Source organism: Cardiocondyla obscurior, linkage group LG12, assembly GCF_019399895.1.
Source record: "Cardiocondyla obscurior isolate alpha-2009 linkage group LG12, Cobs3.1, whole genome shotgun sequence".
In the NCBI taxonomy this organism is placed as follows: Eukaryota; Metazoa; Arthropoda; class Insecta; order Hymenoptera; family Formicidae; genus Cardiocondyla; species Cardiocondyla obscurior.
The window spans coordinates 2,999,075-3,022,732 of record NC_091875.1 but is presented as its reverse complement, the minus strand read 5'-3'; the positions used below and the strand labels follow the sequence as shown (position 1 = coordinate 3,022,732).

At 39.6% G+C, this 23,658-nt stretch overlaps 2 protein-coding genes across 2 annotated transcripts in view; both read left to right on the top strand.

Annotated features, from left to right (window-relative positions):
- The window catches only part of Dora (zinc finger SWIM domain-containing dorado), a gene marked incomplete at its 5' end in the record, with an annotated part of 41,317 nt that extends 19,872 nt beyond the window's left edge, over positions 1-21,445 (top strand). Inside the window, 20 exons of the mRNA XM_070664235.1 lie at positions 12,147-12,401; positions 12,667-12,836; positions 13,060-13,370; positions 13,457-13,883; positions 13,957-14,205; positions 14,273-14,560; positions 14,650-15,264; positions 15,363-15,539; positions 15,614-15,800; positions 15,939-16,065; positions 16,190-16,346; positions 16,424-16,617; positions 16,763-17,255; positions 17,353-17,481; positions 17,611-17,821; positions 17,897-18,177; positions 18,371-18,481; positions 18,551-18,915; positions 19,000-19,149; positions 19,241-21,445. Coding sequence (XP_070520336.1) covers positions 12,147-12,401; positions 12,667-12,836; positions 13,060-13,370; positions 13,457-13,883; positions 13,957-14,205; positions 14,273-14,560; positions 14,650-15,264; positions 15,363-15,539; positions 15,614-15,800; positions 15,939-16,065; positions 16,190-16,346; positions 16,424-16,617; positions 16,763-17,255; positions 17,353-17,481; positions 17,611-17,821; positions 17,897-18,177; positions 18,371-18,481; positions 18,551-18,915; positions 19,000-19,149; positions 19,241-19,307 — 4,964 coding nt within the window. The remainder of the gene's footprint in view (positions 1-12,146; positions 12,402-12,666; positions 12,837-13,059; positions 13,371-13,456; positions 13,884-13,956; positions 14,206-14,272; positions 14,561-14,649; positions 15,265-15,362; positions 15,540-15,613; positions 15,801-15,938; positions 16,066-16,189; positions 16,347-16,423; positions 16,618-16,762; positions 17,256-17,352; positions 17,482-17,610; positions 17,822-17,896; positions 18,178-18,370; positions 18,482-18,550; positions 18,916-18,999; positions 19,150-19,240) is intronic.
- Positions 1-23,658, top strand: part of LOC139107185 (vitellogenin-3-like) — an 85,830-nt gene that overhangs the window by 40,682 nt on the left and 21,490 nt on the right. The window lies entirely within an intron of this gene.

Genomic DNA, 23,658 nt, shown 5'->3' with positions numbered 1-23,658 from the left:
CGCGGTCGAGTTTCTCCGCGCGGCTGAATGTTTGCCGAGAGACGACACTTCCTGTTGACGCGCGACTGCACGTACCCCTCCGACAATACGATCGTGTATCGGATAGGAAGGATATCGATTCGCCACGTCTGGGATTCGCACTTTTATCGCGATATAAAAAAATACGCGCGTGCTCCTCCGAGGAAAGGAGGACGTCGGTCGCGATCTTCCGTCGGATATGCGAGTGCAGCCTCGCACGAAGACACGCGAGACGACGTAATTTCGCTTGCGGTCGCGCGACGCGGCCGTTTGCCGCCGGAAACTGCATGTGCGACGTATAATTAAAGTCAGGAATTTTGCGTATAAACCGCATGTGCATGCGTCGCGTTCTGTTCGAACCGGGTCTGCGCTCACAAAACACGACGTGGTTCTAATTACGCGCTCAGCTGCATAAATTCTCATGAATCGATGAAGTGTGGATTAAAAATTCGGCGACGTCGGCGCGATAATGCCCGAAGCCAATGTTTCAATAATTATTCAGAAACACTCGCTTGAATTATATTTTAATAAACGCAGAAATCGTTTTTTTAAATCACAGATAGTTGTTTTCGAGAAATATTATACTTTTTTTTTTTTTTCTAAAGAGAAAATCGTTAGATTTATTTGATAAGAGATTTAAGAGAGAAATGACGAAAAATGATGAATAGGTTAGCCAAAAGAGTTTGAGCGAGGGATATAGAGAAAAAGACCCCGTCAGCATTCTGCTTTTTTTCCCCCTTTTTTTTTTTTTCTCTCGTCATGCACCGAGATGAAGTATCTGGTATTTCCGATATCAAGCAATTTTGCACTTTGTGCTTCGAAAGCACGGGGAAAATATTTTCCACGCGTTCAGAGATATTTAATATACATATTTGATATACGTGTTAAATGTTCAGATCGTCGATTTTGCATTTAGGAAAATCACATCGTATTTTATTATATTAAAAAAAAATTTTATTTTACAATTAACGATCACGTCCCGCCGTGCGTTTTCATATTTTACGGCAGCCGACAACAATCGGTATTTTAATGTTCGCATTTTTTTTCAACGAACAATTTTGCAAACGCGAGCTGCAAGCTCGAGCTTTCAACCGTATTTCCAAGAATATTTCCAGTTTATTCGTGCGCGCGGTGAAAGTGTACTTTCGCGAAAATGTCACACATCGCAACTGAGCAGAATTTGTGAAAATGAGAGTCCCAGGACTCGTATTCGCCTGACATGCGTTTCGTAATTGTGAGATTGTCCTGACGAAGACAAATGTCGAGCAGTGGTAATAATGTATCGTGTTTCGTCCACCTCGAGTAACTACGCTGTATATATCTCAGATGCTCGCTCAGATGTAGGTACATGTATACATATGTGTATGTAGAACCGGACTAACGTTGGGCGTAACTTTTTTTTATACTCCCTCAAGTTCAAGATATCAGTTTTGAATAGAAAATAGTTAAAATAAAACGGAAACTGGCAGGAATAATTAAGATAAGCTACAAATTTATGGAACGGGTAAACGTGAAATTTCACATATATGTATATCACGACGAGCTATATTTCATATCAATGGCCACCCTCCGGCTAAGGGAATCGTCCATTCTATCGCAGGGTGTGGACGTGTCTTTGTCTACGTAAATTTCAGCCTTCAGAAAATGTCCGCGCCTTTTGCCGATCAACCAAGACATTTCGGACTATCCGATAACGTTTTATTTCGAGACGAAGTGCATTTCTCGTATCGATATCATGCACCGACGAAATTGGCTTAATGGTTGATCATTGCCATTGAGAGATTTGCATACACCGGCGAGAGGCTTTTGTATAGATACGTAATGACCTAAATGCATAGGAGCCGCCGCGGTACGTTCTCGGCGAACGGAGATGAGAGGCATCGCATTGATGTAAGAAGATTAATGAAATCGGTTCTGCTCGAGGCGAAGCGAGATGCGGATTCTGCCGGCGGTATGATTTTACGGGAGCTCTCCGTACGCGAATGCATGCCGCCATTGTGCAGCTTGATTAATGCGACAGATATGATCGATAAGTTTCACAATCATCGGTGGGTAGCTTCTGAAGGCAGTGCTTACCTTTTTAAAACTGATGAGGCCTCGATGGCGGTTCTTAATCAAATTTCGATTAAACTTCTGTTCTTTATATAAAAAAAAAAAATAATTAAAAAAAACATTGTTAAATGGCGGTATAAAACAATTTAAAAAATAATCCACGTGGCTTTTTTTTAATTAATTTCTTTTTGTATAAATAACGACGAAGGCGGTTTATGACAAATACACTGAAACTCATCCCACTAGTTTTACGCGCCGTTCGTCAAGATGATCTCTGGGCAACGGAGAGAGATCTTCACGCGGGATTAAATCGGCTACACAAAATAGCCTTACGTATGGCAACGTGACGTATCGCATTACGGCAAAATGGCTCTTTGTCCTCGTTTTCGCGTGGCGAGGGTGGGCGACCTTTTTCAGGATGCAACGACAGAAAGGGATTCTGAAATATGAGTAGAAGGCTGCGCCAGAAAGGTCCTCTGTACACATCTTCGAGTCTTCGCCGCTGCACAATCGCCATAGCACGCGATTATATTACATTCTTCCGTTTTTTCTTTTTTTTTTTTTTTTTTTTTTCTGTACAACATTTAACTTTGACATTTTAATGATAAACCGTAATATTCGAAGCGAAACTGCGCGAGTAGATTGATAGTAATTACGAAATGTCGTAGGATTTTAGGAAATAAATAAAGATACAATTTAATTTTTTAATTTAGATTAGGTCACACCGTCAATTTAATTTTTGGACTATCTTATTTATCAACCATTTTTTTCCAATTTTATCTCATCTACATATTTTCAATTCAAAACTGATTGAACGGTTTTGAACCTCCTAGGGACGTTATTAAAAAGATTATATCCGACGAATGGCAAATTCAGAAATTCATGTTGTCGCATTAACGAAACTCGCTTTACAGAGAAAATGGCCATTGACCTTTTCGAGCAAACACTTCGAAAATCAATTTTATCGACAACCATTGCTTTCCAAAACGACCCCGTTTTATTTCCATAATGCTCGGTGAATCTACTTCCGGTCCGGAAGAGCCATCTCGCTCGACCGCAAATTCAATACCGCCGTCACCGAGGCCTCGATAAAAATCGACGAGAACATTTTGGTCGATGGAGAGGACGGGATACGTCGCCGGGTGATATTACGCTCAACTACGGAAAGCTGCCGCTTCTCTGCCGGAAGTACCACCATCGGGGCAATCCGCGAAAAATCCCAGGGTGTGAGATAATCTATAAAAAAATAAGATTTATAACTTAGTCCGCGAGGATCCGAAAGCCATACAATACGTTAGAACGATATGCCCTTTAAATTTCCGTCTGCAACTATATAGCGAACTGTCGATAATTTAATCAAGAGTCGCCTGACGTGTGCATGCACGAGAACAATATTTTACAATTCGAGGAGCGTTATGAGCTAATAAAACACCGTCCTAAAGCGAGATTATTCAACTTTACGCGTTTATTATTGGACGATAAATTCTTTCGCATTTGCTTTCTCGCGCGAGCTCATCGACGACGTGGATACGATGGCGCAGTACCGGAGATAGAAGGATGCATGCCGAACGTCGCTCGCGTATATTATCCGCAGCAGACAGTTCTCACGCGGCAACGGGGACCGGCAGAGGAATAAACAATTTTTATGGGGCGAAGATAAAAATTGAAATCTCTCTCGCGGGTGCCCCTTTTCATACGTCCTCCGCGCCGTTTTTCGGGCCGCCGGCGAATATCGATCGTCGAGGTCGATGCACCGACGTTGCGCTACGCGAAATTCATTTTCAGGGAGATCCCCTCTCGGGGAGGCGTTCTGGAAATTCACGACTGGAAGTAACGGGGTAGAGTAAAAATGTCAATCGCGATTGCGGGGAAGTAAAAAGACCCTTTTGTCGCTTCGTATCGCGTCGATACCCGTTGAAAGGCGCGGCGATATCCCGCGCGCTGTCGACACGCATTTCGATTCCATTCGCCTTCCCGTCGCGCTTCATTTCGGCCCGCCGCTACGTGAAACGCGAGAGTTTCGGATGACCACGTACGCGCGTTGCAATTCCGCGTGCAATATTTATTTCAGAGCGCATTACCGCACGTCGCGCGCTTTCCCCGGCTCGCTCGTTACGCCGCGCGGGCCCTCCGAAGCTCGGCCGCATTTTTGTATATTTCGCGACAAGCGATTTTATTGTCGCATTCATCATTAGCTCATACTTGCGAAGTCACGATCGCTATGCTGCAAAAACGATTTTAATTAAGCTACTCAATACTGTCTGAAATTCCTGGCATTTGTAAGGTATTTCATTAGCGTCGCTCAGAGGATGAGAGAACGCCGGCAGTCGAGCGTTTGTTTCCTACGAGGATCCTTTGTAATAATAGTTCATGCACGCTGCCGTCATCTCGAAGAGCGTAAAAGCCCTTGTTCCTAAAGACGGGAAGTATCGCAAGAAATACCCGGTGTCTTTGATAACGGGAGCAATTGCACTACGCAAATGCGCCGAGATAATCGGATTTGCAGCTACGCGTACATTTCTTCCAATTTATTTACCTTCTGATACGCTATTTAAATATCGCCTTATCTGATGCGTCATCATTAATCTAATCTGAACTATATAGCGCCACGATAGATTCGCGATATCGTAGGCGAGTGAAATCTATTACGAGCCGTGCTCAAAATAAAATAGTTAATTTTTTCTTTTTTTTTTTTTTAATTTAATTCCTTTTTTTTCTTTCTTTTTTTTTATTTATATTTTTTTTATTTAACGTGAGGCACCCACCGAGCGAGATCATAAGAGTTGTGAAATAGGATTGCTCTCAAAATACGTACAGCGCGAGATCGCGCTTCTGAACCTCATTCTAAAACAATCTAAACGCGCAGCTGCTTCGACTTTTATGAGAAGCAACTTTGTAATATATCTCGCGGGAGGGCTTCACGAGGAGAGGGAAGACCCGCGCACTGCCAGCTGGGAAAGCCGCGCGAGGAAAGGCATTGTTAGCTGGGAAACAAAGCGTAAGAGCGCCGTTATTTTAGGTGGAAATTAACGGGACGGCGTGCGATTATCGATTTTCGTTCGTGCGTTCCCGCGGGAAGTAGTGCGTAAAACGCGCTACTACAATATGACAAACACCGGTCGATAGCTTTAAATTGTTTTCGAAATATTATTTGTTTGAAATTTGTAACTGTTATACGGGGGAGGAAGGGAGGAACAATTTATTTACACGGTCAACACGTACCTGTTATGATAAATCAATTTAGCACAGTGAAATTTGCAAGATTTTTGTTGTCACAGTAGATTTAATTTACTGTTGTTTTTTTTTTTCTCTCTCTCGCTCTCTTTCTTTTTCACGTGAATTCGGAAGCGCTTTTAATATAATAAAATTGACGGATAATTAAATTTTTGCGTTTGCTTCCGTAACGATTTCCAACGCACGTTTCAGGCAGACACGTTAAACCGTCGACGTCGATAAAAGTTTTTCCTCGGACGCTTGAAAGATAAAGAAGAGTTGTTCCTTAGGAGCCGGTGACGTTCCCTACGTGCGGCTCGTCAACTTGCATTATCTCGCGCGATTTGTAGACGCGGTTCCGGGGCGAGGTCTCGCGAAAAGCATCTCCGGGCGTAAAATGCTAGGCAGATCGAGCCGAGTTTAACATGCTCCGCTAAATGCGCGTCCGCTGAATAATGCACGGCTCTTTTATTCCCGTAAGCAACGTTTTCCAGGCAGGAACGACTCGCGGAGGCGTAGCTCGTGGGTGCGGCATGTTTTATCGTTCACCATCGCTATGAAAAAGACCGGTGTGTCCCGGCAAATCCTGGTCACGCGAATGGATAAATCTTTTTTGATGCCGGCGACGCGACGTCGCAAAAGGCTCATCACAACGAGCCATTTTCCAGAAGAATCGCCTTGACAGAGTCCGCCAAAAGTTCTGTGCAATTTGATAGAAAATCAAATCTCTTGTGACAAGAAAAGAATCTTTTTATTTAAAAAATCAGACATTTTTCGTGCTAAGCGATGCGATTAACGTGTAAGAAAGGGAGAAATAAAAAGATATTAATTTTGCACGCTTTAAATTTAATCTATTATATATATAAATTTTAAAGCGCGTAAAATTATCTAAATCTAAAGCTAATTTATACGTAACGCACCAATTTTTTAAGATACAAGACTAGAATAAGCCAGGTTTTTTTTCTTTTATTTTAAATTTAGCAAAACATCTTTTGGATTGGTTTTCTTTTGGAAAATAAAAATTTAATTGTATTGAAAAATAGCGCGCACGCATGGTTTGTTCTAGTTTATATAAAAAAGGGTGAAAATAATCAACTTGTGTTGCAAGTCGAAGCATGAAAGACGAAGCTTTGCTGCCGAAAAAAAAAAAAAAGAAACAAAAGCAGGAAGTATGGAAATGCTTACGCGCATAGCGAAAATGAGCGAGAACAAGAGGGCATTACGCAAATGAGGAGAGCATGGATGGAAGTGCTGGAGCCCGGGTTCTCGTTGAGAAAACAACGGTTAATGCTGGTGGTTTTAATAGGAAAAGTGTCTCTCCTCTCCGTCGTGGAATTTGAAAAAAGGATTAAAGTCGGAATAAAATGGATCGAGGGTGGTAATGCGCGTTAACTCTCCGAGGCACTTAAATGCCTCCTGAACATTAAACGTATCTTTCATATCTCTATCCAATTATTTTTGTTATTGATCCGCAGGACCTGGCGGATCAATATTCTTGCGAAAAACACTTTTACATTTACACTTTTCCTAACATTTAATAAAAATGTAAAGTTTGATTAAAAAAAAAAAAAAAAAAAAAAAAAATTACAAGTGATGAACAATTCGCGAGTTGAGGTTCTAAAAAATGAAGCAAGTTCGGGCACATTATTTTTTAACGACCTGCGGCGCCAACGAAATATATTCGACGATTATTAATCATTCGGTATTTAAGTGACAAAGGCGTTAGGTCTGGGTTGTTTAAAGCGAGCAGCGAGGGATCCGGAGTTGGAATTTGTTCACGGTTAAAGATTTCTAATCCGCAGGAGTGCGCGGCGTAATCGAACGTGGTCGTTTAGCAATTTGTTGTTCCACGTACTCATCGATGTAGAATCGACGAGCGCGTGGCTCGCACAATGGCTTATAATGAACGCGTCATTCTCGATGTATGGCACTGGCGCACGGTGATTCAACCGACTAACGAAGAGTTAGTTAATCATCATACGCGCGCGAGCTGCGAGGAAAGTCACGCGGTGCCCTCGCAATGCGTTTCATTGCGCGGTAGAAAAAAAAGATTACGAAACGGGACTTCCGTTGCGTCACGTTGCTTTCCTCTTACGCGTACTTTTGCCGATCTCTCGCCCGGCACGAGAGAGCGTAACGAGAGACGCGCGAACTTAAATTGTAGTTTATCAAGACGGAAAGTTGTGTAATCCGCTTAGGCCGGCATCGGTCGAGTTTTTCGGCCGCGCCGTTTCTCGCGTCGCTCCGTCATGAAAAGTTTCCTCCCAATTTGTACGCCGAGGGCCCCGACGTTCGAGCTCCGCTGGAAAATCCGCGTGGCCGACTTTCCTCTATGGCGAACGTAAAACTTCCCCCCTTCATTCGATTTTCTCCTTCGCAAACACGGAGCTGATTCGAATATTATACTTACGAGCCGCGTTCGCTGCGATCGATACGCAAATAGATTCTATAAAACAATCTTATCAGAAAATATAGCATATGTTCTGGACGTTAGTTTTTTTTTTTTTTTTTTTTTTTTTTGTACGCTCCGAGAGAGAGATATAGATACATTTTTAAATTCATTTTCCATAGAGAGGTAATTACGATTCTTTAATATTTCAGATACCCGCTTATTGTTCTCTCTATTCATTGTCCGTGTACATTATTCAATTTGGGTTGAAACAAAAGGCGCGCACGGTCGGTCGCGTTATAAATTATTATATCGAAGCCGCATTTACGTCGAGCCGCGAACTCCTTTTCCTAAATTCTCTTTGAATGACGCGAAGTTTTCGACATGTTTATTAAGTAATGAGAATATCAGCGTTTCCCGGGGGAACCTCTTTAAAAATCGATTTAATTCCCATTTAGGTCTTTTTACCGCGCGTTTTACGGCAAGATCTCACGTCAGAAGACGACGTTATCGATCTTTTATCAGGAGCCGGAGCTCTCTTCAACCGCGAAGAGAAACCTCGCGAAGAACGAGTTGAAAATTTGCGGTAAATGGGCGCGTACGGCGGTTAACGAACCGTTACCCTGTTCCGCCGGTCAACACGCCGATAAAGAGACACTTTGATGTCCCCGTGACTGCACAACGACTGTTAGATCGATCACTTTTCCGTGCTGTTCGTTACTTTGTCCGCGGGAAAATAGAAATAACCGGAGGCACAACCAGTCAAATGCTCGCGAAAAAAAAAAAAAAAAGACAAAAAGAGCTGTGCGGGAAATACAATCGCCCCCTTGGAAAATAAATCCCCGTTTGATCCTTTGAAGCGCGATGCGTTTCACCTTTTTGATCAATGCGTCGCTCTGCTCTTCGCGATTTCTCCCATCGACTTGCATTCAATGTCCATCGGTAATACTATAACGGAGAGTGGTTAATCAAATTGCGCCGTACAGCAGCCACTTTTGTACGCCTCCGTGGAGAATACCTACACTTTGGTCGCGCGATTGGAAATATATTCACCGGCTACATGGCGATCGTTCACGATTTTGGCGCGGGTGGACTTTTGTTCCTCGCAAGTTTCGTCGTAGAACAAGATTTAAGGGCGAGACGTGCGAATCCCGTCCCGGGGCGATAAGAGGCGCGCTATATACGAAGGATGTGATTAGTATGCCGGCGGATTTTCCCGTGACTCGCGAGACCCGCGATGCGACATTTATCCAGATATCTCCCCTCACGTTTTTCGCGACAAAAAGACGACGGCCCCGCTTCGCGCGTCTGGATCGCCCGGAGTGTGTTATATTTTCGAAAACGTTAACGTAACATTTCGCGTAGTCACCCTCCGTTTGAACCGACGAAATAACAATCCCCGCCTGCGGAGATTCCGCGGCGATTCGTTTACGAATCCGGGCAACATGATTCCGCGCTCAGCCGTATAAAACCGACCGACGGAATACCGTCGGTGAAGATAAAGGGGAGAAATATTCTTCCGGGGGTGTCGCAGCAGTACTGCGAATCGGTGCGAACTCCGTGCTGCGTAATGGCCAAGGCGGATAAGGCGAATCCGGAATTAGATGCAAATTTTATCCGCTCGCCGAGTATTCGGGATTGTGTCGGGGAAGTTTAAAAGATAGCGCGGCGCGGTCCACGCGCTGCTCCCGCGGTCCGAGTATCATTTGCGCGGAAGATAAGCCCCGGTCGACGTTTGGCACGTGAAAGCCCATGAGCTTTCGAACATCTAAAAAGGAACACGCTTGGAAAGAATTCTCGTTTCGTAAAAAGGCGCTAGCGGCCGTTCTTTTTATCGCGGGACCACCGCGCTTCCTAGATTACTGTCTACGACGCGGTAGAATGCGCGCTTTATTGCGACGCGATGATTATCGCACCTCGAAGGCTCGTCGGATAGCCGCAATTCTAAGTAGCAATCGCATTAGGCTGCCTACTGCGACAGTGGTACTGTGGCTTAATGCGATTGCTTAAGCCCGACAGTTCGATTATCCTATCGTACTTCGCGCCGATCCTATTTGCCGCATCCATGAAACGCGGAGATCCGAGTGAAGTCGAGAGGTTTCCGCGTGTGCTCTCGATTCCGGCGGAAATGACGTTACCGCGCTGCGGCCTATTATTAATGAAAATCCAATTTTTATTGATTGAATTTCAATTTTGATTGTCGGTGATCCGATTTTCGAGGGGGAGGAACAAGTGTGTCGCTCGCTTTTCGAAAACAGTCAAAATGTTTATTTCGCCGTTTACAAATATATTTTAATAAACTCGTCTCGACGTTATTACTAGCCAGGCTCGTTATTTTAGTTCGATTGGCCTCTGAAACATTTATAACTATTGAAAAGTTCTTTAGTCAACCGCCCGGAGGTGTGAAAAATAACTAGCCGACAAAATATCGATACATTTTTCATTCCGCAAATCAAAACAGCTTTATTTTTCTTTTCCGCTCTCTTTTTTTTTTTTTTTCTTTTTTCAACGAAAACCATTTTAATATTTAACGTACGGCAACGTTTTATTAAATTAAATTGCAATCTGATTGACGTCAACTCGATAATGCCTCGCTTTTTCCGTTCGATCGGTCAAGTTCCACGTGGAAAAAAAAAGGCAACGCGGAGCAATGGAAATTTTTGCAAATTGTCGGCTCTCGGCGCCGGCTCTGCCATCCGAGAGAATTTCTCGACGAGCGACGGCGGTTGTAGCGTTCGTTGAAACTGAAGGAAATTACATTGCGCGGGAAAACCGCGAAGCTCGTTACGGTTTCCGCGCGAGAGAATAAAGGGCCAAAGGGGGAGGGGAAAATGCGTGGTACTTTTCATTCGAGCGCCTTCTCATCGACGCCACGTCGTTAAAAAAATTTCACGCAGCGAATCGCGCGCGAGTTTCCGCGCCGACGTCGCGGTTGGATTTTCTAAAGCGCGTGCGAGCTTGGCACGTAAAGCTACGACGTGCACGAGCGTTCATTCATTAACCCGGTGGAATTATTTTCGGCACGGCGAAGAGAGGCACTTTCTCACCCGTTTGCGCCTCGCGCTTCTCGGCGTTAAGGTCGATCGTGAATACGTGGCGTCTTCGCGTCTACCGCGAAGAACGAAGAGTCGCGTTTTCCACTATCGATTCGGCGACATTACTTTCCGGGACAGTAGGCACTCTTGTTTGAAACTCGAACTTGAGCTCCTCCCGCCGTCCATCCGAAGATCGATAAAGCGCCGAGCAACATCCCGTGGAAAATGTGTGTCGGTCGCGCTGGAAAAATTAAACCGCGCACATATTACGATCTAATTAAATTACAGAGACGATTTTTCCAGAAAACCTAATTGATAGGTCGAACAGTTTTCACGTTATTTATCTTTGATACCGAATTACTTAAGCATCTCGTGTATCTCTTTGTAATGTATCGTAGAAGCCGCGCAAATAAGAACGTCATTCATACAAGTTCACGCGAGATGGGCGGTAACGATGATTGATGCCATCGATCAATTGCAATTATCGCTAACGAACGATTCCTTTCGGCATTAGCCGAGTTATTCCTGGCGCTTCTGAACTTAATCAACCGTGGAGTTTGGTAGAAAAGCCCTTTCTCGAGCCCGCATTACGAGACGAATCCACTTACCCTTCATTGGCTGCCTCAGCAATGGAACCATAAAATAACTTGAAGAATAAGTACTTATAAGATTAGTATTATGTACCGCGCTATAAGATATAAGCCGTATATTTTTTTTATGATACCAGGCAAGGATACAAACGAACGAATGTCGTATAACTCTTCTATCATTTTAAAACAATTTTTTTTTTAATCGAGAAATATTAATTAAGAAAAGTATTTTAATGATTTTTTAACGATCTTATGAGCTTGTCACTTGCAATGAAAAATTGTGGATGCAAGTATTACAGTCAGGAAGAATAATTTAGTTCGACTTCGTTCGTCTCGCAATGGAAAAATAATGTCTGAAATGTCTCCGGAGACACGTGCATGCGTTGATAATTATTTCATGCTTAGCGGGCATTCCTGAGAAAGCTGGCGGTATTCCGAGAAGATAGCTCTTATTTTCTCAGGCGTTGGTGCCCACCTTACCTTTCGGAAAAATCATACACGCTAGCTCGCAAACTCATGAAATCGTGCACCCTCGTTAGGAACACGGGGGACGATAATTAGAGAATATTGCTGTCGCTGCTCAGCGACGAACTATTTTTCTGCACGAGTCCGGTGCGTGTCGTAATTGTGAACGGAGACGGAAAAAGAACGCTGCGCAATTATTCTTCGGCCGTGCAGCAGCGAACATACGCGAATGAAAAGGCAGAGAAAGTTGCTGCATTTGTCACAGGCGATGCCGCCGACGGTATAATTTTTTTTTTTTTTTCGAAACTTCTGAGTGACAGTCGAAATGAATTTCTCAACGTTAATTCTCGTAGCTATGGTCAATAATTTATTATTTGGTTGCAGATGGGCAGCAAGCGGTGCCGACGCTCTGCGAGCTCGCGGCACGATGCGTCGCGTCTCATATTCCCTTCGAGCTGGTGGAGCACTTCTATCCTCCGGTACCGGAGCAGCTTCAGCTGAGAATAGCTTTCTGGAGCTTTCCCGACAACGAAGAGGACATACGGCTTTATTCGTGTCTTGCGAACGGTAGCGCGGATGAATTTCTTCGCGGCGAACATCTATTTCGCGCGAAGACCGTTAAGGAGCCTCTACAAATCGGTAAGATGCGCCGGATCAGAACCTTTGAAGTTGATATATTTCTGTAGCAGAGAAGAAAAACCTTATGGAACTTTATCTTTTTAAAAGTTAATTTATCTCCTTTTTTTATGAGTTAAATATTAATTAGCTGTATAAGTATTAAATAATAAATTTTCATGAAAAATTGAATAATGCAGTAAAAATGTATAAGTACGCAGGCAATTTTTATAAAACCTAATCAATTTTTTATTGACCATTTTGTAACATACATATTAAATTGTTACAGGATTTCATCTGAGTGCCAGTGTAAATTCGCAAACGAACGGGGTTAGAGCACAGTTCAACGTTGCTGTAACCTTTGATCGACGTAGGATTACATCATGTAATTGTACCTGCTCCTCAACGGCCTATTGGTGCGCGCACGTCGTAGCTGTTTGTCTGCACAGAATACACATGGTATGAGCATATTAATTTCAGAAAGATTGACGTCGAAATAAAAGAATGGAGAAAAATCTAAATAATTAGTGCAATAAAATTCTTTAATATTTTCTTTTTAACGTTGTTTATATAACATGTGTTGTACAGTAGCGAATAAATTGTGCATCCTCTCTTTTCCACTTCTTTCTCTCGATTAACGTAAAAAAGCAGATTGTTTAATTGTTGCGCACTATTTTTTCAGCCAACACAAGTATGTCTGAGGGCTCCGGTTAGCGAATCCTTGTCGCGATTACATCGGGAACAGCTCCAGAAGTTCGCTCAATATCTCATCAGTGAATTACCTCAGCAGATTTTACCCACTGCTCAACGACTCCTAGACGAGTTGCTATCGAGCCAGCCAAGCGCTATTAACAGTTATTGTGGAGCTCCAGATCCGACCGCTGGAGCATCCGCTTATGATCAAACCTCCTGGTACTTAGATGAGAAGACATTACACGATAACATCAAGAAGATTCTTATCAAATTTTGTGTCCCGGCTCCTATAGTTTTCAGGTGAATAACGGAGCGATAAATTGATCCGCGAATGCCTTTGCTTCAGTAACAATTTAATATAATTTATTTTGCATTAATTTTTTCAGCGATGTTAATTATTTAAGTACTACCGCGCCTCCAGCTGCTTCAGAATGGGCGTCGCTTCTACGACCACTGAGAGGTCGCGAGCCGGAAGGCATGTGGAATCTTCTTTCTATCGTGCGCGAAATGTTTAAGAGAAATGATCGCAATGCCATACCCCTGCTAGAGATAATTACAGAAGAGTGTATGGCTTGCGAGCAGATTCTTGTTTGGTGGTTTAACACCAAAGTCGCATTACTGAATGGCACTGGATATGGCAGCAAGCATAATATGAACAGCAACGTCCACGCTTCTCAGCACGCGTGCTCGTCTCTATGCGACGAAATTGTCGTTCTCTGGCGACTGGCCGCTTTAAATCCTGGTTTATCGCCGTCAGAGCGTGAGATGTTGCATGCTCAATTTATGGCTTGGCACTTGAAGATCATAGATAAAGTAAGCATTTTACATTCGCCTCTTTATTTGTTTCTTCGATAAATGCAGCTTTAACGAATTTAATCGTACTCAGGTCGCCAAGTGTCGCGGCAGTTCTGTGCCACACAACTCGCACAACAGAAGTAACAGCTCGCAAAAGGATTCCTTAAAACATGATCTCGCAGTTTTTACCGGATTTAAGTCGGCACTCGAAGCTTGCTACCTTGATTGGGATGAATACATCTTGCCTGGAATAACATATACTGCTGAGAACAATCCTATGTATCACTGTCCTTTTACTTGTTTCCGACATGCCGGAGATACAAGGACGGAGGTTAATCAGGTTGGTATCTTAAAAAAAAAAGAAAAAAAAAATGAAAGAACAAAATCAAGGAATGTACATTTTTCAGGTAAATTCCAGCTCAGCGGTATTGAATTATCAACCGCCAATTTCACATCACCACGGCCGACGGCCGTTGAACGTTGGTCTTGTCGAGTTTAGTTATTTAGACAGACGACGGCTGAATCCACGTGAATTTCCATTATGTTCGAGAAGCGGAGGCGGTGATGGAAATCGCAGTAGCGTCAGCTCCGAAGGTTTCTGTGAAAATGACACCGACATTCCTGATATATCTGAGTCTCAAGTTCTCAGACAAGGTTGTGCTCAATTAAATAATTGCGGCGATACCGATTCGCAGGTTTGTATTTTTTTATTTTGCATTAAAATCTATCACACGATTAATATATATTTTACGACGTAATCTCAAATGTTACGATATTATTTTAGGAAGGGGCTGGTAGCGAGTCATCTTCCAACAGTAACGTTAGTATGAAGAACGCTCAAGGCTCGGACAAGCATCGCTCAAACGCCTCGTCCGAGACACATAGTGATAGTAGTGATAGTAGTAATAACAAACCTGCTTGCGAGAACTCTAAGCGCAGTAGGATGAATACTGCGGAGTGTCGTGATAAATCGCGCGCGGCTGTGCCCAAAGGGGTCGGTGTTAAGAACGAACAAGAATCCGATCAAGAGAAAGAAGCTGGAAGACCATTTAAAGACGAGAGCTCCTCATCTAGTAGTGATAGTCCTTCTGGTGACGAATACAATGTTTATTACTACGATCCAAAAGCTGTTACCAATAATAGTAGCCTGCCGAGTAAATATGCTAAAAGCAATATGCATACTGCTACTACTCAAGATGCCAGTTTAGTTCTAAATAATTTAAAGAAAACGGAAGATCCTTGGGACATTTTATTCGCGCGGGCAGAAGGACTTTACGCTCATGGTCATACGAGAGAAGCTTGTATTATTGGAGTACAGCTAGCTGAAGAACTTTTGGCCAATCCTCCCGATCTTATGATTGAGGGACCGCCGGTACCAGTAAAGAACAAACGAAAAAGGGTATATATAATCTTACGACACATTTTTTTGTAAAAATAAAAGTTATGCGATAAATTATTAAAATAAATAAGGTGTTAAATAAAATTTTGATATTACAGCAACATGTAAATCCAGCATCGCATCAGGTAACGTGTCTTGCGTCAGCTACTTTAGCTAAATGTGGATTTCTCTGCACGGTACTTGCTGAAAATCCAGAATATCACAATCTGGCGTTTCGCGTGGGTCTTTTTGGCTTAGAAATGGCGAGACCACCAGCAAACACAAAACCTTTAGAAGTGAGATTAATAGAACAAAATTAATTTTATTCTATGTTATTTACAAGATTAATAATAACTTTTAACTTAATTAGGTCAAACTAGCTCATCAAGAAAGCGAATTGGTAGGTTTGCTAAAAAGAATTCCTTTGGGACCGACTGAATTAGCTATGATAAAACAAAGGGCCGAACAATTGAGAGATGGAGTTATGAAATCAAGAGGTCACGCGTTGTTACCTATTATGTTGGCTAGTTTCATATATGATGCACTCGATGTACCAAGTACGAAATTTTTCTCTTAATAATAATATGTATTTTAAACCTTTTATTAATGAATATTTAATTTAACTGTATTTATATATTTAAATAATTTTATTTTTTTTAAAAAACACAAAATAGAAATATATGAAATATTTTTAGGAGTGAAACTACCTGCAGAAATCGATCCGAATCTTGGATTTGATGCCGCTGTAGCTGTTTTGGGATTGAAGGCGAATGTAAGCGAAGCGGATCATCCACTTCTTTGTGAAGGAACTCGTAGGCAGAGGTAACGTTTATATTAGTAAATGAGTATTAGTAGTAAAAAAGTATCAGTAAATACGCGCGAACGTGTGTTCGTGTGTATACATATATACATTAATGTAACGGCATATGTAATCATTTTATTTTAGAGGAGATTTGGCTATTACTTTGCTCGTGCATTATAAAGACGATCCTGTAAAATTGGCCAGAATAATGGATAAATTACTGGATCGAGATGTTCATCAACTTATCAAATCACCTATTCTCAGTAGTTATTATACTTCTAACCCACCTACAAAGAGTGAAGTAAGAACTTAAGATATTTCTTATAAAGCTAAACTTAAAAAATTTGTAACATATAATAATATCTTGTAAAATTTTAGATGGCTCGATTTGTTCACGACGAAGAACGTTCGTCTCCTTTAACTGGAACTGACAATGGCGGTGAGAATATCATTGGCGCAAATAGCAGACCTCATAGTAGTACAAGCGCAGAACTAGAGGGTGGTATGAGTGCATTAAATATACAACCACAAATAGTGCAGCCACCTGTGCCTATTAGAACTAAAGAAACACGGTAAGTTTATAAAAATAATATTATATTAATACATAATTATTTATTAATATTTATATATATATAAATATTATATATAATATTAAAAAAATATATAACATATATAATGCGTTTCAACTCAAGTTTGTTATTTTTTTTTTTTTTTTAGATATAAGAGCAAAAGACTATATCCGTCTATTCCCAATCAACCATCAGAAGCAAGCGCACACTTCATGTGCGAGTTAGCTAAGACTGTCTTATCGAAAGCTGGTGGTACTAGTTCAACTTCATTATTCACTCAACCATCTACTAGTCAAAATCATCATGGTCCTCATAGAGCACTTCATATGTGTGCTTTTCAACTCGGTTTATATGCTCTCGGTCTCCATAATTGCGTAAGCCCGAATTGGCTAAGTCGTACATACTCGAGCCATGTGTCCTGGATAACTGGTCAAGCAATGGAAATTGGAGCTCCCGCAATTTGGTTTCTCATTGATAGCTGGGAAGGACATTTAACACCACCAGAAGCTGTCAGTATAGCTGATAAATCTTCGAGAGGTAGCGATCCAAATATGGTTAGAGCAGCAGCGGAGCTTGCTTTGTCTTGCCTACCGCATGCACATGCGCTTAATCCTAATGAAATTCAGAGAGCTATTTCTCAGGTACGCACAGTATAATATACATATAGTAAAATATCCGTTTAAACAATTTATGACATTTTTTAGACAATAATTGTTATAAATGTAATTTTTTTTACAGTGTAAAGAACAGAGTGAAGCAATGTTAGAAAAAGCTTGTGTCACAGTGGAACATACCGCAAAAGGAGGAGGCGTTTATCCAGAAGTACTTTTCCAAGTAGCAAAATATTGGTACGAATTATATCTTCGGGTAAGTTTGAACGACGAAAATTATTATTTTGTGACATATATATACTGTTTTCAATTATTTATTATTATTATTTATTTTTTTTTTTATTATTTATTAATTATATTACATTTCTTTGTTTTTATCTTGTAGCAAACTCCTGGCGGAGATCAGCAGGATGAAATTCCTCATGATCCTCTACAATTAGATCTCAATGGAGTATTATTAGTTGATCCAGGACCTTCTGTTGATTTAACGAATACTCAAATAATGCCTGGACCGGCGCAGACAGTTGTTGTTACGAGCACGCAGCCTCCTCCCCAGCATTATACTCATCCAACGATTACAACTTTGGCGCCTTTAGGTATAATTAACGATTTTTCTTTTTTTTTCAGAATAATTAATTAATTTTTTTAATATTATATTATAATATTTCTAGGAGTTGGCATGCCATACGCTATGAATCCATATAGCTTTGTACATCCTCATTCTATCGCGACGTTCAGTGGTCCGATGCCTTCACATAGGGTTACTCTACCACCCGCACCGCACATGCAAATGTATCATCCATTTCCACATCATCCTGGACATCCTCAACATACACCGCATCCGCATCATCCAGCTCCGGCTGCTCCACCCCCTCCTGGACCGTATTACACACCGCAACCTCCGCCAACGCCAGGAACGCGTCATTTGTACACAATGCAACAACCTATACCAGTAAGTATTATTTTATTATTTATTTTTAATTTTTTTTTTTATTTATTTTTATTAATTATTTATTTTTAATTAATATTTTATTATTTATTTTTAATTAAGTTTGTTCTTTATGTATTAGAAATATAATTTATTAGAATTAAATTAAATTAAATTAAATTAAGAATAAAATAAAAATAATTCTATTTTGGCGTAGGTTCAAGCAGGCGTTGCAGGCCCTCTTCCTGGACAAAACAGCTTACCTGGACCTGTGATAGTTAATAGCCAGACACAATCTATAATATCAAATGTGAGAGCTCAGCCTCAGGTACTTTCCAAAAATGTAATATAATATATTTAGCTACGAACAATTGTTAAAAATGTGTTTTTATTGCAGGTTCATAGACAAAGTCAGACGTTTAATCAGCAACAATTACGGACTCTTATCGCTGCATATCGTGTAGGTATGCTAGCGTTAGACACTTTGGCTCGCAGAGTACATGATGACCGACCTCAAGCCAAATATGCACGAAATCCGCCCTATGGAGAAGATGTTAAGTTCTTACTCAGAGTTGCAAAACGGCTTGGTACGCAGTATATGCATCAACTCTGCATCTGTGCTGTAAATAGCATTGTGAGTCCTTTTGTTCTTCATCATGTTGCATTGGAAGCGGCTCAATATCTTGCTAGAAACAATCCGGCACTCATCGTACAGCATTTGAGATCCGGTTTGGCTCCGCTAGTACACAAATGTCAACAAATGTTAGTATAATTTTTTTATATGTTGAATCAAGTCAGTTAAGTCATTGCATTAAATTTAAAATAACATGTACATTTTAATTTTAGGTATATTCAGTGCATGCATCAAAAACTATATCATTTAACAGCGGGGGATTACGAGGAGTTTGCTAGTATAGTTTGTGCAGCAAGGGCTGCTTTTCAAATAAATCCTGAAGGAAATACTCAGTTCAAAGAATGGTTGCAATCGATTAAAAGGTAAATCACTGTAATTTTTTTTTATAATAATGGCTACAAATAAAACTATGCAAAGTTAATTATTTTTTTTTATTTTTTTTTTTTTACACAGATCTCAGTCTTGTAATAAGGAGCTGTGGACACAGATCAATGCGGCGCTACAACAGACCGGCAAATGACATAGGACGGAGCCAGGCGTGACGTGGCTCACTTCCCTTCCTCCTCACCCTCAACCATCCTTGCCGCCTCCACCACCGACAACTCTCGTATTACAGCATCAACATCCCTGTCACCCCCATCCACAGAGCGTCGTATGCGTTCACGGGCTGGCTACAGTCAATAAGCTCGCTTGGGATAAAATCTCCATACCATGCATCATTGAGGAACCAGCGCATCAGCTGGCACCACCCCCTCAACATCAGATAACTGGATTACCAGGACCATCTGCATGGCAAGAACCAATTGACAACCGTGGTTCTCAAGGGATCAATAACAGAGACGAACGAGATTTATCTCAAGTTTAGTTAATGTATCTAGAAACGCGTGAGTAGTTGATGACGATCAAGATGATCGAGATGATCAGTTGAAGATATACGAGTTATATTAGGTTTAATATGAATAAGTGAAAATAGCTTAATGTATAAGCTTGTGTGTTAAGTTTTACATGTATGCGTCATTGCCGGCATGATAAAATTTAAAAAGAAATGGTGAAACATTTTGTGCACTGATTTATAAAAGAATCTTTTGCATAAAGTGATATGTGTATATTATATTAACGGCCATGAATCAAAATTCATGCTCTGACTTTGAGTCATATCGGACGTGCGAGCGAGTCATAAAGTATTCCTTGCATTCTTTTATTCAGATAAATTAATTCTGAGTAAGCGAATAAGGTATGTAATTGGAAAAATCTGTTTAAAAAATATTTCTTTCTACTTAATTTATTATTTTATTTGAATAACAAGTCACTTAAAACCAATCATGAAATATTTATCAATTTAATTGCATATATATTTAGTTATATATGTTATATGTTATAAATATCTATGAAACATATATTTAATTGTTAAAATATTTAAAGGTATAAAACTATAAAACATTATACATTATAACCCTTGTATGCTATAATTAACATTTACTTTAAAAAAAATTTAAACTTTAAAATAATTATTAAGTAAATATTATAAATATAAAATTAACATTTTTATTAAAAATTATAACTAATTTGTTTAACACTATCTTATTATCTATATGTTTGTTTTAGCTGAACTTTTAAACTGTTGCAATAAGTTAAAGTAAAACAAATACATTTCTTTTACTCTGAATGCACAATCGTGCACTAGTTTATAAGCGCAGCAAAAACGAACAAATCTTATGATACGTCGACATAAGAATTAGCAGCAAAAAAAAAAAAAAATAAAATAAAATAAAAAACAAAAAAAAATAAAATAAAATAAAATAGATTAAAAACTGTTCTGTTGAGTGTATTCGTTTACGCAGCAGTCAGAGCAGTTGTACTTATTGCACTTGTTCGGAGTTAATCCCTTTTTTTTCTTAACGTAGAAGAACAAAGTTAATCTCTCAATTAGTGCCGTAACTGCGCTGACTATTGCGTGAACGAATGCACCCGTTTATGTTACCGTAAAATTAAAGCGAGATGTTCAGAATGTTTACGAAACGTGGAGTGATGTTGCTGCTACCATTTATCGCTCGATGTAAGTTTATTTTTATACTTTTGCACTTGAAACTAGTATGTAATAGATTTTAGTCTGTATTCAACCGGATTCGCTATCACTTTAAATTTTATATGTGCATGTTTACTTTATGACTCGTACGATTAACATAAAGAAAAACAATGCTAATATGTGTATGTACGCTAATCAGATATTGATCATGATACATTGAACATCACAGAATTTCTAGTGATGGTGATTCATAGAATCATCTTTTACATAAGAATGATGTATATATATTATATTAATGATCAAAAAATCAAAATTCACGTTTGGATTTTGACTCACGTCGAAAGGAACCTTGAATCATTTTTCGCGAAATCATTTTAGTTAATTTCGCATCTCTGGCCGCAATTAGATAGGAAAATTTTATTTTCAATGATAGATAGAATTAATCTTTTTCTTATTTTATTTTTGTAAACAAATGACAAATTTATTGAACACAGTTTATTTATGTTACAATAGTAGAACAAAATTCATATATAGACGATAACTACTTAATACTATATTGAAATTTCGATGAAAGTACGTAAGTTTTACTGTGTTTTAGTATTTTTTTTTACTAAACTTTATTTTCTACTGAATCTTTATATTTTCTTCCCATTTTCTTTTATTTCATCTTCCTATATTTTATTTCATTTTTCATTGCAATTGTAATTTATATTATATACTTGATCGCAACGTCTTATTTGTCATTATTGATAGATCGTAATCGAATTGATCTCTGTAATTTTTAAATTAATTAATTTGATATATATATACATATATTATAATATATATTATAAATGTATATATATATATATGTTATAATATATATACATATATACATATACACACACACGTAAATAAAGGAAAAAAAAAAAAAAAATTACAGCCGACATATCAGCTACAGTGTTGAGCCGTCTATTTATGCAACACCAGCCTCTGATGAAATACATCTGCAGAAATCTTGTCTTTGTTCTTTTTGTACCTCGTTTTTACGTGCTTATTATATCCATGCTTATTTTTATCTTTATTCTTTAATCCGCGTTGCCTTCCTTTGCTGAAAAGTAAACGAATATTGTCACTTTTACGATTGCTCTGTGAAGGATAATGAACACACACACTTGTAAATGAAAATTGTCATATGATTTTAATATCATACATTTGTCATATCTTATTTTTAAATCGACCTGTTGTGCTATCATAGTAAAGATAAAGAGAGATTTCTTGGTTTATATTAAATGTGGTAGCCTAAGTAAGCGTTAAAAATATTAAATAATCTAGACACCGTGACATAAACGGTAAGAAAGAAAAGAGAGAAGATTTGGCTGTACTTCCAAAAGCGGTCGCGCTCAGATCTTGGTGAAATTTCGTAAATGGGTCCGTTTGGATAAAAAGAAAAGAGAAATATCTTGAAGGGATTTTTTTACGATTCAAAAGATTAACCCTTTTCTTCCAGTTACTTTTATATCTCTTACATGGAACTAAAATACAAGGAGATTCGGACTGAGTCAAGTTACTGATATGATATTACTTCTTATCCAAGTGGGAACCTATTTACAAAGTTTGAACAAATACGGAGCATGGGCCGCTTTCGGAAGTGTTGCCGAAGATTTATTTTTACTATATAATTAAATGCTTGTAACACACGCACGAGCAACTCGTCGCGCGAAGTACATTACAAGATAAACGATTGTTATTGTTTTTTAGTATGAACTCTGAACAGTGCCTCGTCAAAATCTATGCGAAACACTTTCCACAACCCGAGAAGACGTTCTATAATTCTATGATATTGTTCACTGTCTGTAATTACAATGTAACCGTGCATTCTTCATTAATTCGACTCGTAGCTCGTAAAACACCGAAGTTACATCGTTGCGGACGCGTGTCCGTCGCGATGGCGAGGTCTTCAAATCCACTAGTTAGTATCGCTCGTTGTGCTTTGTTGTGTAAAATAGATTTAACGAAATAACATGTACATTACTTGCACGCGCAGTCTACATTTGCCTTAGAGAATCGAATCTCTCTCCAGAATGATAATTAACAAGCACACGATTAATCTGATTAATCTCACTGGCAGAAGTCGTTTCTGCGTCTTTGACATCTGGCGATTGACGCGTTCGAAAAATGGTGAATAAAAATGGTATTCTACTTCGGCGTGTTGCAACGCGTAATGATAACGCAGCTCACATTTCTAAAATTCTTTTTCTTTTTTTTCTTAATTTTTTTTTTTTTTAACGGCGTTTGAGATAACCCCGAACGAGATTGAGAATGTCTACACATTCGGAGACAATGTGAGAAGCGTTACGCAGACTAAACACATACGTGGAGCATTAAATGGCACTGCCACTAATTTACGATATCGATAACGATTTTGCGATTTGAGAAAGCAATACCAAAAAGTGTTTAACAACGTCGTGACATTGGTGCTGCAAGACGTGGACAAATATATTCCTCACAATCACGTAATTGAGGCTGCGCTTCAGTGCTTTCCTTTCAGAACGATGTAATATATAACTCCTTATCACGTTTTATCTTTCTTTTCGGCATTGATATCTCGAGAAACTAATTAAGACCAATTTTTAGCGTTTCAAAAAGTTTCTTCAAGTGAGTGATAACCGTTGGATTTTGTCAACTAATTTTTTTTTTTTCCCTCTTTTTTTAAATATTTATTTTACAAAGTGGAAAACTGAAACGCTGCATCAAGCCTTAACCATTGTGATTCCTTCTCCTCACACAGGCAGTTAACAATATCATACAAATACTTCGCGTCACGATCAAAAGGATCATGGATAAAATTTGAATAAAAAAGAAA